This window comes from Lampetra planeri, chromosome 12, assembly GCF_965212315.1.
Source record: "Lampetra planeri chromosome 12, kcLamPlan1.2.h2, whole genome shotgun sequence".
In the NCBI taxonomy this organism is placed as follows: domain Eukaryota; kingdom Metazoa; phylum Chordata; class Hyperoartia; order Petromyzontiformes; family Petromyzontidae; genus Lampetra; species Lampetra planeri.
This window is the reverse complement of record NC_136118.1, coordinates 4,355,140-4,369,110: the sequence shown is the minus strand read 5'-3', so window position 1 is coordinate 4,369,110 and position 13,971 is coordinate 4,355,140. Positions and strand designations below refer to the sequence as shown.

At 42.0% G+C, this 13,971-nt stretch overlaps 1 protein-coding gene across 1 annotated transcript in view; it reads left to right on the top strand.

Annotated features, from left to right (window-relative positions):
- The window catches only part of LOC144721541 (receptor expression-enhancing protein 1-like), a 43,036-nt gene that overhangs the window by 13,165 nt on the left and 15,900 nt on the right, over positions 1 to 13,971 (top strand). Inside the window, exon 2 of the mRNA XM_078599226.1 lies at positions 1,073 to 1,145. Coding sequence (XP_078455352.1) covers positions 1,073 to 1,145 — 73 coding nt within the window. The remainder of the gene's footprint in view (positions 1 to 1,072; positions 1,146 to 13,971) is intronic.

Here is a 13,971-nt window from a genome sequence, read left to right as displayed (position 1 = left end):
ACTTAAACCTGCAAGTACATCCAAATGGACACCGTGCTCACATGTCCTGCCTGGCCTACTGCCCGGGCTTAAACAGTGCAGCATGGATCTAACCGAATCCAGCCAGACACATACTTAGGTGATCGAGATTCCGATGTGGTACCAAAATGAGTTGCAGTTTCTCTTAGCAGGCATAAAGCCTTTCACCCCCCCCCCCCTTCTAACAATTCACTTATCTGTCACGATGCAGGTCCCGATTTTATTAAATAATCGATTATGTTAGATCTCAATCACGGTCTCGTTTGTATAGTTTCTCTGTTCATCTCGTTTTCACGGCTTCTGCCTTTGTAAGCCTTAATCTAACTAAAGCGTATACATTTAGAAACCAATTTGACAAATTAAATAACGTTCTCACAAAGCTCCAATTCCATACACGTATCTTGAGTGTAAGAATAGATGTTGAGCAATACATTGACAGTCACATGCTTAATAACGGATAACCATGCCGCTTTATTCGGCAGCGGACTCTGGCCTGTTCGACCGTGGTCACAGCCAATCAATGCGAGCTGGTTAAATTTATATTTGGTGTGCTGTGTGAAGCCCAAATATGAAATTAGTTGCCAAGCATGGTATAATCCCGTTGTTTAAAGACGGTGGTGTGTGTTGGTGCTTGTTCAGAAAAGGGTGGAATCGACCAGTCGTTTCCATCCTGTAAAACTGGTGAGACAGGAAAAGCCAGCGTTTGGGACTTGTAAAACCATTCTCCCATTGTGTTTTTTTTCCTCTTTGGCCTCGTTTCCTAGCAACTGATGGAGCGTGTAACGTTTACAAAACAGACCGGCAGTCCCCTCCAGCTATCACGTTTGGAACGCCTTTCCGTCAATGAATGATCAATGAAGGGCTGCAATTTTTTCACAATGAGTCAATTTTCTATGAAATAAAAGTCCCATTAATTGTTTCGTATGCTGGTGTTGTTGTTTTGCAGAAGAAAAAAACCCAATGTATTCATGTTGTAATCCTAAATATCCTGTTCTTATTTTCACGTGCAAAATGCATTGCTGCTTTGTCATCCTCTGTCCGCATGTTGTTGCAGGCTGATGTTCGGCATATTGTACCCAGCGTATTCATCCTACAAAGCTGTGAGGACGAAAAATGTCCGGGAATACGTGAGTATGCACAGAACGCTCAATAGTCATATGCTTTTGCTGTACATTTTAAGTTGTCAAGCATTTGGCAAATTTGACTCATTTTATTCCATAAAAACGTAAAAAACATGTATTTGTGCTATATTGGCAGTGGTTCACATGCACGAATAACTCAAACTCAACACATTTTTGTCAACAACACTGCTCTGAAGGAAAACGTCATGGGTGACGTTTCAGGCATTGGCCTTTATTCTTTAAATATTACGGGTACTACAAAGAACTGTAATTTACATTGATTTCAGAAAAATACAGTACATTCATACACAGTCGTCTACCATCAACCTACACGTTCCGTTTAGAAAACACATTTAAATATTTTCTGCAACCTCATGTCATTTGTAAAGATAAGTGTTATTGTGCAGCAGCAGCGTCCAGCTGCTTTGTATGCTGTGCTGAGAAGATGCCCTATCCAGCAAACAATCTGTGTGAGCCCAAAAACAGAATCTCTTTTCCGACTTGAATTGCTTTTTCCCCCTCCGAGTGCTGTTTCATCCAGCATACAAACAGCAGGCCCCCATTTGTATATACATTTTGCTGTTTTCTCTCCCGTTTCGTATTTGTTTAGCTCTTCTGCCTGTGTTATTGTCCACAGACATGTTTCTGTTTCGCCCCATTATAAGCCATGCCTGCGCAATGCTTGCATAATTTATAGCTCGATAATTTACTGTCGGGATTTTAATTAATTTATTTTGTTAATATCGCTCTACAACCCACACAATACGATTCGGATATTGAGGTGGGTGGGGGGGACAAAAAGGTGGAAATTAGCAAGCGATACGTGAATGCGAAGTCTGTCCTTCACTTCAAAATGCCAAGCTATTGATCAAAAAGCTCCCCCCCCCCACCGTATGCTTTGCTACCTTTTATCCCAGCGAAGCTTGTCCAAGACTGTCTGGCTTCTCTTTTTTCCTCCTTTGTAATGAAATTGCTTGCCAGGTGTAGTAAGCCCTATATTATGCTGTGTGAGGATGGTATATTATCCCCCGGTCATCTCATTATAACTGGGGAATAAAAGCAATGGGATTCACGGACATTATATATTTCCTTCCAATTCTACTCACTACAACACTACAATTACTTGGAAGAATAGGGGGGGGTCATTTAATTTTCTTCTTAGAATAAATTTGTTGCACTGACTGTTGTCATTGCCTTGGTATACAACAGCATACAGTACGGTACTTTTGTACGTGCCTCGTCTGTTGTCGTCTGTTGAATAAAATATATATAATTGTTATTGGCCGTGATCAGTCCACTGCTGGATGACGGCTTGCCCCAGCCAATGCCATCCCTCACCATCTCACAATGCAACAATCCATCCAGCAACATGTTGTATTGTCTGTTCTGGATGACCACAGTTTGCACATTCGAGTGTTTTTAATTTTCCATTTGTGCATCTGCCGTAATTAATGCAGATGTGGTTTAGGGTGGACTATGAGCTTCGTGGAAGATCAAAACCAGTGATCTTCTGCGTTGGGTCTTTTACAAGGTGTTTGTGTGCGAGTTCTTTGGAATTCCGTTCCGCTTTCCAAGCTTCATTGGGGTTGAATTCTCATTGTTTCAGGTTAAGAGCATGGGTCCAAAAGGACTTGCGTGACTTCCAGCGATGACTAGGGACGAAATTGAGGTCCTGATGAATGGGAAGGCCACTGTTTTCCTCTATTCGTAGAGAATGGGTGGGGGAGAGATGTGTGACAGCACGGGCAGCCCAGGGTGTTGGGGTTTACAGTGATGCACCCCGTTGCAGTGTTCAGTTGCACATCAACAAGTCGAGTTTGACTGTTTCTGGTCAATGCTGGTGCAAAGTACTCGGCAACACAAGGGCCATCGTTGATGTCGAAACCATGGGTGCTAATGCTCCCCAGCTTGTGCTTGCCAGATTCTGGACCAGGTTTACCCTTGTTTTGGTATTGGCGGCTACCTTTTTCAGGTGGAAGTTTAGGGTATGGGTCCAACTTCACTCCAAGATAGGTTGAAGTGGGGTCGTGTCGCACAGTGTTGCCGCAGAAGGTCACTTTCAGAGTGTACTTGGCACTCCTATTATCGGGATGAAATGCAGTGCCTGTTTTTTTGTGGGGATTTGGCTTGAGCGTTGGCAGTTGTGCACAAGGACAAATAACCAAAGCTCAACACATTTGTCATTGACACTGCCTTAAAAGCACATGTGCGCTGATGAAGGGTCATTGCCTGAAACATCGCCTATCATATTTTTTTAATTTTCAGCCTGCAGTGTTATTGATGAACGTGTTGTTCTTTTTCACGATCATGATCAGTTTTCCTAAAACTGTCCAACCTTTCTCTTGCTCACCTCTTTATTTACTAAGCTGGAGATATATTTTTGGAGGAACACAACAACAAGGACCGCATCAGAAGTGTTTATCTAGGGCAGCTATTGAGAGTAAACCGAGAACAAAACATGAAAAGTAAAATGTTGTAAAAAAATACTCACGAATACATAATTGAGAAAATGCTATTTTGTTAAATTCGTTTTGTGATATTTAATTTGCGTTCACATTTTACTGTCTTTAGTGAGATAAAAATGACAAAACAATACCTTGATTGAAAAAATACATTCTTAACATGTGTGCCCACCTTAATATTTCGTGACAAACATTTTTATTGAAGCAATTGTCCAGTTCGTGTTTAATTTCCCTCTCCTGGCAAATGGCACACGATTTTTTTTATCTTTCAAACCCATTGTGCTTCCTACCTTGACCTCATTTCCTAACTACGGTTTGTATAGACACTCGGCTAATTCGGTTCGGCTCGAAAAGTGGGGAAAATGAAAACACTAATGTTTCATTATGTAAGCCTGGTGCTGCAAACCGCCCCCCCCCCCGTCATCCATGGATGGATCACACCTACTAGTTTATTTCAATTTTGAAATGTAGTCTTGTAATATACATGAGCGGTGTGCATCCGTGTGTTGCATTCGGTAATGGTAAAAAACAAACAAATAAACGCCGTTTGCAGAGTCAGAAGTGCTATGGTCTGCCGGGCTCTCTCGCTCAAACGGTGAAAGCCTGCTCGAGCCTCGTTGTTGGTCGTAGCACTGGAGAATGTTTAAACAAGAGAGCCGTCCGTGTACATCAATTCGCAATATAGGTAACGTATTGCATGAGGGATGCTGCCGTGGTGTAAGGGGTTAACACTGGACCTGCAATCTAGAGGTCGCAGGTTGGATAAAATTTGATCTCCCGGTATGGCAGTTAAAACAGTAGCAAATTTCTTAAAACCCCCATGTCTCCCTCTACACCAGCAGTTATAAATGGTTATGCGACAGTAGATTGGGAGGTCACGTGTCACGGGGGGAGGGGGTAAATTGTGGGTAATGAGCACCTCTTCCATTGACGTCTGAGCAGCATGTAAATGTAGGCCAAATGCCCTCTAGCGGGCCTCTCTCGAGGAGGCCTCTCTGCCATCGTGGTATGAGGTAAGCCTTTCCCTTTTGCTGTATAGTTTTAGGCAAGAATTGCCACGAGGCAATGAGGTACTTTGAACCTTCCATTCTTTTCCATCTCTCAATTTAATATGCGATTGTTTTTAAAATTGAAAACAAGTTCATAAACCAATCACGCCATCGCTGCTGCAAGAGTGTATCCACCAGGTGTGACCGACACAATTTGATTCGTGCACAACTTGCCTTACTGTTGATTTACAGTAAAAAAAAAGCTCCGCAATATAAACAAGGGGTGGCACGGTGGCGAGATGTTAACTCTCTTTCCCGGTACGTAGGAGGTCGTGGGTTCGATTCCGACCCTGATGCCTGTTTATTTTGAGCTTGCATGTTTTCCCTGTGGTCGCGTGGATTTTTCTCCGGGTCCTCCAGTTTCTTCCTCCACATCTAGAAACATGTGTTTCGAATATTTTGCTTCTATACATTTGCACATGATAAGGCCACCTCATTGAGCTATCATTTGTGGCTAGGTTGCTTCTGAAAAAAAGCTCAGTGGGCCTTGCCTCGTAAAATAGAATTTGTTTTTTTTTATTTTAAGAGGCAAGTGACTAGAGGCCAGATGTAAAAATTGTTCTTTGAACACTAATTTAATTTAAAAAATTACGCTAATGATACAGAAAGTGGAAGGAACAGCGTGCGATGGCGTCCGCGTGGGATTTGGTGATGGGATCGTGGTGACATCAGTGTGGTAATGCTTTCATTCACCAGCAGAACAGTGTGCGTGCAGTTCATATTAATTAAAATGATAAAGCCGTTCACCCACGGGATCCCTACACATTGCCTCTGCAGCCCCTGCACTCACTGGATTGTCCGATATTACTAAGCGGCGTCACATTATCCTCATTAATTGCGTCTCGTCTACTTTTTGCCGTTTCACATTCCGCTTTCGGGGATCTTTCTCATCATCGCCATCTCTTATAATCGTGCGATGTAGTAATAATCCACATACACACGAGTTGATTTCATTGTTCCATCTCCGCAGCAGACGCCCTCTTGGACAGTGCCTGCCTTGGCTGCCATTCCATCATTATTCTTGACTGTCGGCCATCAATCCTTGCGACACATTATGCCCAAGCCAATTTGAGTTTCTTAATACTTTTAATTTGTCATTTAATCTCCGTTTCTTCCCCAGTCCTCGGTCCTCATTCTGTCTCTCAACGTAATTTCAACCAACGCATCTCCACGCTTTTTGGAAGTTAAATTTAGTTTATTGTACACAGTGCTGTACTGGTAAAGGGTACATCATGCACACATTGCCTATGAACCATAACCGTGTTTGATAACTGTAAAACCTAAATAGCTGATCATGATCTGTGTTGTCAGTGTAGCCGAGTGAGAGGCATCTGTGAGCCAACATGCCTGCATTGATCGCATATTGCTGTACATATTGCATTAGTACTGTTCGTGAATTTCACTTAACGGTGTTAATGTTATGATTGTAAACAAACAAGACGCTGATGCGTGTTTATTGAAACCATCTCTGCTAAATAGCGCATCTTGGGCTTTAAAATAATTGCAAACTGAAAAAATACCAAATGGGTAACAAAGCGCGGTGTGTAAATCTATGTGCCCCCGGCTGATTACAGTATTTACCGGCGTTGATGATCAATGCAAACCTAATTGGGGCTTTCCCAGCTCTGCTGGGCATTATAATTTGCATCATTATCAGGAGCAAGAGTGCCGCATTTTAATGAAACGTGTGCATTTATGACGCTGGTGAAATAACCTGCCTAGCTCGGTGTCAATGTGGTCCTAGTATTGTGTGGCGCTGAATACCACAATTCCAAATTGGGACTTTGCTAACTGGACACATTTTTGGGGAACTGCAAAACCAACTCGTGTCTTTAGAACTGCTGTTTGTATTTCGTTTGTTGTCCTTCCCGCACACCTCCGATTAGTATGGTTGGCTTTGTACGGTGCGAAAGAAGTTCAACATACAAACAGTGGCGGACTGCGCCGCATGTAATAACAGTACAGTATCCCCTCAGTCCTTTCGCCAAGATCCACGACGCCTCCATTATTTCGCAGAAATCCTTGAGGCAACGATCAAATGCCACGGTCACGGTGAGAGGAAAAGCTGCTCTAAATCATCTCGCGCCCGTTGCCAGGTGACGGTTTCAGAGGGCTTAGTGGCTCCAGCAGTCAGGAGCCCTGCTTTGCATGTTAATGAGCCCGGCAGGGTCGAGAAGGTCGTCACCGGAATAGGAAGCTCGCTTCTCGGTTCTGAATGGTTTGATTTATTTCCGTCTCAGTAACGAGACTTATTGTCCTTAATGCGCGCAAGTAATTTTGCCTTCCACAGCTTCTGACGTCAGGAATGCACAGGCCTGTAGTTGTTGTTTTTTTGGAATTATAAAAATCGGTCAATTACGGGCCCCTCATCGCCTTGAGATGACGGTGGTGTGTGCTCATACCGGAGAAGAAATTGTTTGCTATGTTTTCAGATGTTGTGTGTGTGTGTGTGCCTTGTGTCTAGACATAAACCATTAATGTTTAATGTGAATATTATGTAGCATCAGTACATGCTGTGGGAATTTGAAACGAAAGTTATTTTTTTATCCTGTTCTATATTTTATGGTAATGGTAGTTTTACTCGGATATGCTGCTATTTTAGGGAAAACAATACGTCGTGACATGTAAAAACAAAACAGCCAGGCCTGATATTATTGTGCGGAATTATGAACGTAAGAAACTGCAACGTATTTTTCTGCGTTTCTCCCAGCTGTTGTTCAGCTGTCGTTAAGTATTTCATATCGATTTGCTGTGTGTGGCTTTGCAGAGAGGGGAGGGCCACAGTGTGTCGTGTTATTGCACGCAGCCACGTAGATCGTTGGGCGAGCACAAGCCACGTGTTTTCATACCGGAGGGCCAGGAGGCAATCCCACTCATTCATCTTCGCGGCTTGACGTGCCGGTTCCTGTGCGGAGCCATTATTAGTGTCTTTGTTCTGCTGGACCACGGGCATAAGTTAAACTAGAGTAGTGAGCGTTGTGTGAAACGAAATAAAAAAACACGCACGAAATCCAAAACAAATGTGGGTTTATGTGGTCATTTTCCTCGGTGATGGAAAGTGGCCTGTCGAAGCAATTTAGCCAACACGGGGATTCGATTTTAAGGATTTGGTCATTAACACTGGGCGGTTGGTTTTACGGGTTTATATTCAAAGCGTCTAGTATGGCTCATTGTATAGCATCATTCAAGTTGGTAAATATTGTTTACGGTATTCTTAGGTTTTTTCCGGTAAAGTCACGTAGGTAAAAAATTTAAATTAATAAAAGTAAAATAAAACTAAAATAAAAATCACGACGTTTCGGAGGCAACACAAGCTTCCGTCTTCAGGTGGAACCGTCACAGCACGATTGCTGTATCAAGTAACTTGATTTTGACGTCGTGATTTTTATTTTATTTTTATTTTACTTTTATTATTTTAATTTTTTACCTACGTGACTTTACCGAAAAAACCTAAGAATATGAATCCTTGCAGTCACGAAAGCTTCAAATCTAGAATTGTTTACGGTTACATACAAATGAAAACCTAGATTTGCAATTGGACCGCAGCAGTTGCTAAATTTTGTGGGGGTAGCAGGAGCCACGGAGCATCAATAAAGACAAAGGGACTGACTGGCAAACACCATGAACATGAAAGAGTATGCCCGCGGGATATAGAAGCTGATCCCACCAGCTGCATGCGGGCCTCTGTATATATATTTTTTAAGAACCAAGATCAGAGGTTACTATTGTATATGGGCTTTGGGGTGGGCTTGGCTCTCATTGCGGTTCCATTAGAATTGTGTGCTTAATCGAGGAAGTTCTTCGGCTTCCTTTGTGTGGCTGCTTTCTATTAACCCCCCCCCCCCCACAAATTTACTTGGCCAGGACAGTGCAATTTTTTATATACAGTATAGGGATGCACAGTCGTGAGGAATATTCACAGTCTCCAGTTGAAGTGTTTTATACTGAATGTCGAGCAGAGGGGGACAGCAGGGAGCTGATCTACACTCCTATTTTTTTTTCTCTCGCAGGAAATAACTAGCGCTTACGTGTGGCAACGCGATTGGAATTGATTTGACAGAAGGTGGACGCTTTAGTCAAACCAATGGTTTTCCTCGCAGAATATCTGTGTTCTGCGATATTTCCCATATTGTTGTGAAGGTGGGAGGTGGAAACGCTGCATCATCCTGTGTGTAAGACATCGGTTGTGCCTTGAATCTTTCTTTTAAGAAAGGTATTGAACAGAAATGTGTCCTTGGTTGTGCGAGTTCCTTCATAATGTATTTGGGCTCAACCATTCCTCACCCACCTACATTATGGAATTCATTGATATGCTTCAGGGTCACAATTTGATTCAGAAATCAATTATTGTTATAAAACTCTGTGGTTGAAGGGTATAGCGCCTATAGTCACTGCAGGGATAAGGTGGATGCTTCGTGTACAGCGTATATAAATCGGACAACATCGGTTCTTACACACGAGACTCCGAGCGCATATCACGAACTTTAAGGTTCAATGATATCAGTCATTCATTCCACGCCAAAATATGTTCAATAAGTGGCGTAGACACAGGTAAAATATTTTACAAAACTGCGTTTTTTACATTGGTCGCTATGTTATTGTGAGAAGTTGTAAGAAGGATATTTTTCAGTCCGATAACTTGTGACCACGTACAAGCGGAGCCACGTGTTGTACGCTTGGCCAGACGGTCTGTAGGCATCGAATTAACTCGCAGACCTTAAGTAATAGCTTTAAAAGTTACGCTGGCACTGACTTTAGTGGTGAAATGTGCGTGCATATTTCCCCGATATCTTGACAAAAGCACGTAACAGTTTTCTTAACAAATTAAACCTAAAGTTACATGAACCTAGCAGATTTTTACAAAGCCTCCTTTTGTATTTTTTGTTCCTTTAAACTCATTGTCTCCCATTATTTGCTACTATTCTCTGATGAACTGCAGCTTAGTCACAATAACTGGCAGAAATACATAGTTAAATATGCATGAAGAACGCGTTATATTTTTTGCGCTGTTTTGACCATTGATCCATTTGGGGTTCAGTTTGTTGAGAGTTACTGGTGTGCGGTGTCAAAATAAACACTGAGTGTCTGTCAGTGTTTTCAGCTTTGCATTATGTCTGCCTTCCTTTTGAAGTTGCTGGACAGAATAGCTTAAACAAGGCCGGGACCATCGTGGTTCACGACTGTTACAGTTTCCAGGTGACCCAGTGATGGAACACTCTTGTCTGTGATGAGGTAAAGTAGCCCCCCATTGAAAATGTCTTGGAAGTCCTTTAGCCCAGCCTTTGCAGTATTTAATGTGCTCAAAATGTAGGTCAAAGACATCTCTATGTATAGTGTGGAATTCGAGAAGGATGCGTTTTGTAAACAAATGCCCAGGACTGAGAACAAAAACAACAGTCGTGAGAGTAAAAGAAATTTGGAACATTCCCACAAAACTATGCCATCTGCAAGAGTAAAAAAGTGATTGTTTTCTTTACCGTATATAGTGTCTCATCTGAAAAGTCGAGCATGCATCATTTAAATTATTAAATCTTATACACTGCAGACTAGAAATTTGTGTCATATGTTGAGATAAAAACCGACGTGTTTGATTTTATTTGCAAAAGGTATATTTTTTCCTGAATGGAATACTTTGAAAATGTTTAACTTTTACATCGATGTACTGAACATACAAAGAATGTAAATCTCAATTTGGTTGATATGTGCACGAGTAAAAGGTGCTTTAGAAGTGTAAATTATTATTTGAGATTATATTGTCAGCTACCTCTTATGGGAACACGGCTGCTATTGGGTTAGTCTTAGGTCGAATTTTTTTTAGCAAGTTCGAAAATGACCTGCAAATGACTGTTGGGATTTACAAAGAAACCATGCCGTCTCTCGCTACTGTAAAAACTTGGCAGGATCCTCCTGAAAAAAGAGTCCTGAGACTCAGCGAGGTTTTCCTGGGTAAACGAGGACAGAATGGAGAATAAAGTAAAATCGATTAAATGTGTAGAATTTTGCGTCTAATATGTGATTTACAATGAATGCTAATGAGATGCTAGTTCATATACATTCTCGATAGAAGGTGCAGGGGAAGGACAACAAACTAAATATACAAAGCAGTTATAAAGAAATTAGTTTTCAATCTCGATTTAAAAGTGTACAGCTCCAGTGGCTTCCTAATATCGGAAGGAAGAGCGTTCCAGACGGTTGCAGAAATAAGAGACGGACGAAATAAAGGAGACGGTACATACAAGGTAACAAAAAATATCAGGTATTCGAATTATGGCCCTGAATAATGACAATACTCATTGCATCGCTGAGGGGTGGTGGGCAGAATTGCTACTTGCCTACTCCTGAGTGATAATCTCTCATCTGTAAACAATACAAGGTGTAACTAACTGCATCGCTGCCAAATCCGTCTACACACGGTGACGCATTAGGGAGCTTTGCTCAAGTTCAAAGGGCGAGCAAGTTACTCGTTGCTGGATGTAAGTGATTACTTTTTAAAAGCTTTCTAAAAGGGTTCGTTTATCTCCAGTAATAATTCAAGTTTAAGTAGAAAGAGACAGAAAATTAAACAATGTCCCCGTGGTAGCTTTTAGGAGTCTTTGAAATCTACCCTGTATTTAAAAAAAAACATGCTTTTGGGTTCCGTATATTATACATACAATACTGTTTATCACACTTTATACAGGAGTGATGGCACAGTAGTTATTGCACTGCAACTTTGAATCCGACAACCTGAGTTTGATTCCCAGTTGTGGCTAAGATCAGTGGCGAGTGCTACCCGAACCGGTCCTGGCCCCCACCCCCCTTCACCAACCCACACTGACTCGCCAGGTGAAGTATGTTCAAACAACTCACGTGACTGATACGGTGTGGGGAGGTTTGTAAATTATTGTTGTTATTTCTGTTGCTCGCTGTGTGTTATGGGAACCTGTTTTGGCATCATCTGTACGGTCGTTTCTTGTTCTTTTGAGTCTGCAATACTTGAGGGGGGTATAGGCGACATGCCAGGATGGATCAGCAGGGTTAAGTATCTGTGTCTTCATCATCTTGTTCTTTAATGCCATGCCATCTGCTGGCAGAGAGGAGCGGACTAGGAACACTCTGTTCCTGCTGAAATAATGACAGTCTCCCACTCTGTCTATGATTTGATGTGTGTGCAACATTTATGTAAGGGGGGAAACAATTAATATAAATGTATTTCATGAAAAAACTGCACATTTAACACTACCGTGTGTTACAGGCACTACCGTATTCTCAAGATTATAAGATGCTCCGGAAATTAAGATGCACTCCAAGCTTTTAGGTCTTAATAAAGTAAAGTTCTACATATCAGGTCTCTCTCACACAGCTGCCAGATTATAAGATGAGCCCCCAGCATTGCATTTTCAATCTAGGGAAAAAGTGTATTTTATAAACCAGAGAATATGGTAATAGTCTTTGAAAATGATACAAGATAACCACAACTCCCCTCAGATCACCGGCCAAACCAAATTGAGGAAAGGGAACATTACACTTTGATTGGGGTCTCATTTAAGCACACGAAATAGACCCATTGTCTGCCTGCAAGCAGTGGTTTTCCCTCAATAGCCAATGTGTCCAAACATTGGCTTTAGGACACTACTTAATCACATGTCCTCGCTGACCATCTTCTGGTTTTTAGATTTGCACAAGTGCACACAGCTATTTTTAGCATTTTGACAGTTCTGCTGATGCAGGTCCGGATGCCTGCTTCAGTTGCATGAGCATGAATCAATACCAGCATGCACATTATAATTATGTAGGCATGCTGACATTCACACAGAAAAGCAGCGTTAATTTATTTTTAGTGAAACATTTTTTAAGACTAATAGTTCTGACAAACATGAAAGGAATAGCCATGTGACCCAGTCGGTTGCCTAGAGTCAAGGATACATATCATAAAGCGTATTGTATTCTTCACAGCATCAGATGCTTGTGGGATTCTTCTGATTAAAATGATTATTTCCATAAATGGCTAAGAGCCTTTAAATTGTAGTCTTAACACATTCCTGCGGAGGGAGCTGGTAGGAACGTTGGGTTGCTCGGTCACTGGCCAGGGTCAACGGCGGCGTGGTGTATTCCGCAAATATGGACAACTGTGAGGGCGGGCACAAGCCGGCGTGAGTAGGTTAAACGTTGAGTTTTATGAGGGCACCACGGGGTGACCAGCCCCTCCCCACCCACCCCCACCACCCAGCCCCTCCCCACCCTTCCCTCTCTACCCAGCCCCACCCCTCCCATTTTTGGATGCACGACGGACGGACACAATAATCCCCTGTGGGTTGATGGAACCAGGTGGTTCCTACCAGTAATAGTGTGTGTATCCACATTTATTTTGATGCACATTCGATAATGGACTGGCGTGCAAGAGAGCACGTTTTTCAACGGTTTTACTTAACTTGATTCCTTTGTCGTGGTCAAATCTTGTAATAAAAATTTCATCCACTTCCCGTTGTCCAATCAATTCCAAATTTTGCACACGTACTCAGATCTGGTGACAATGCATGCCTGTATCAAAATCGGCATCAATTAAGAAATTAATTCGCTACTTTAAAGCAATTCACATTTTGTATGGATGCCTTATTATTTATATATATTGGTTGCAGGTCAAAAACGCCGTGGTCCCTAAACTGTGGAATCGGCTCGCACAAAAAGTTAGCGCCGCGTGTCTCAGGCGCCATTGACGAAGTTGTTAATAAAACCGTTGTTTTAAAAAACTTTTTTTAAAGGAGTTTATTTAATATAGTAACCATTTTTTTATTTAAAGCTTTCGTGACTGTAGGGATTAATATTCTTGGTTCTTTCGGTAAAGTCACGTAGAAGGGAAATAATAAAATAATACAAATATAAAACAATAAAATTCTCACGACATTTCGACTGCAACACAAGCAATCATCATCAGGTGTGAAAAACACAGCAAGAAAATTTGAATTTTTAAAAATGTATTTTCTTGCTGTGTTTTTCGCCCGGTAATGCACCCGATCTCATCAGATCCGATAAGCTAAGCAGCACTGAGCCTGGATAGCGCTTGGACATATGACCACCACCGTGTGCCAAAGTGCAGTGGGCGTTGTGGGCGGTGCAGAAAATATCCACTGTTGTACTGAACTAACGCCCCTCCCCTCCACCAGCCCACACTGACCAGCGTGGTGAAGTATGGTTACACATCCCTCGTGGCCCAAGATAATATCGGGAGGCCCTCGTCCAGCGGTGGATTTATAAAAAAAACGGCCTGTAAATATGCTGCCACATCTGTGAACTTTAGCCAAAAGCCTATACTGTGTTAATAAACATCCCCTCCCCCCTTGA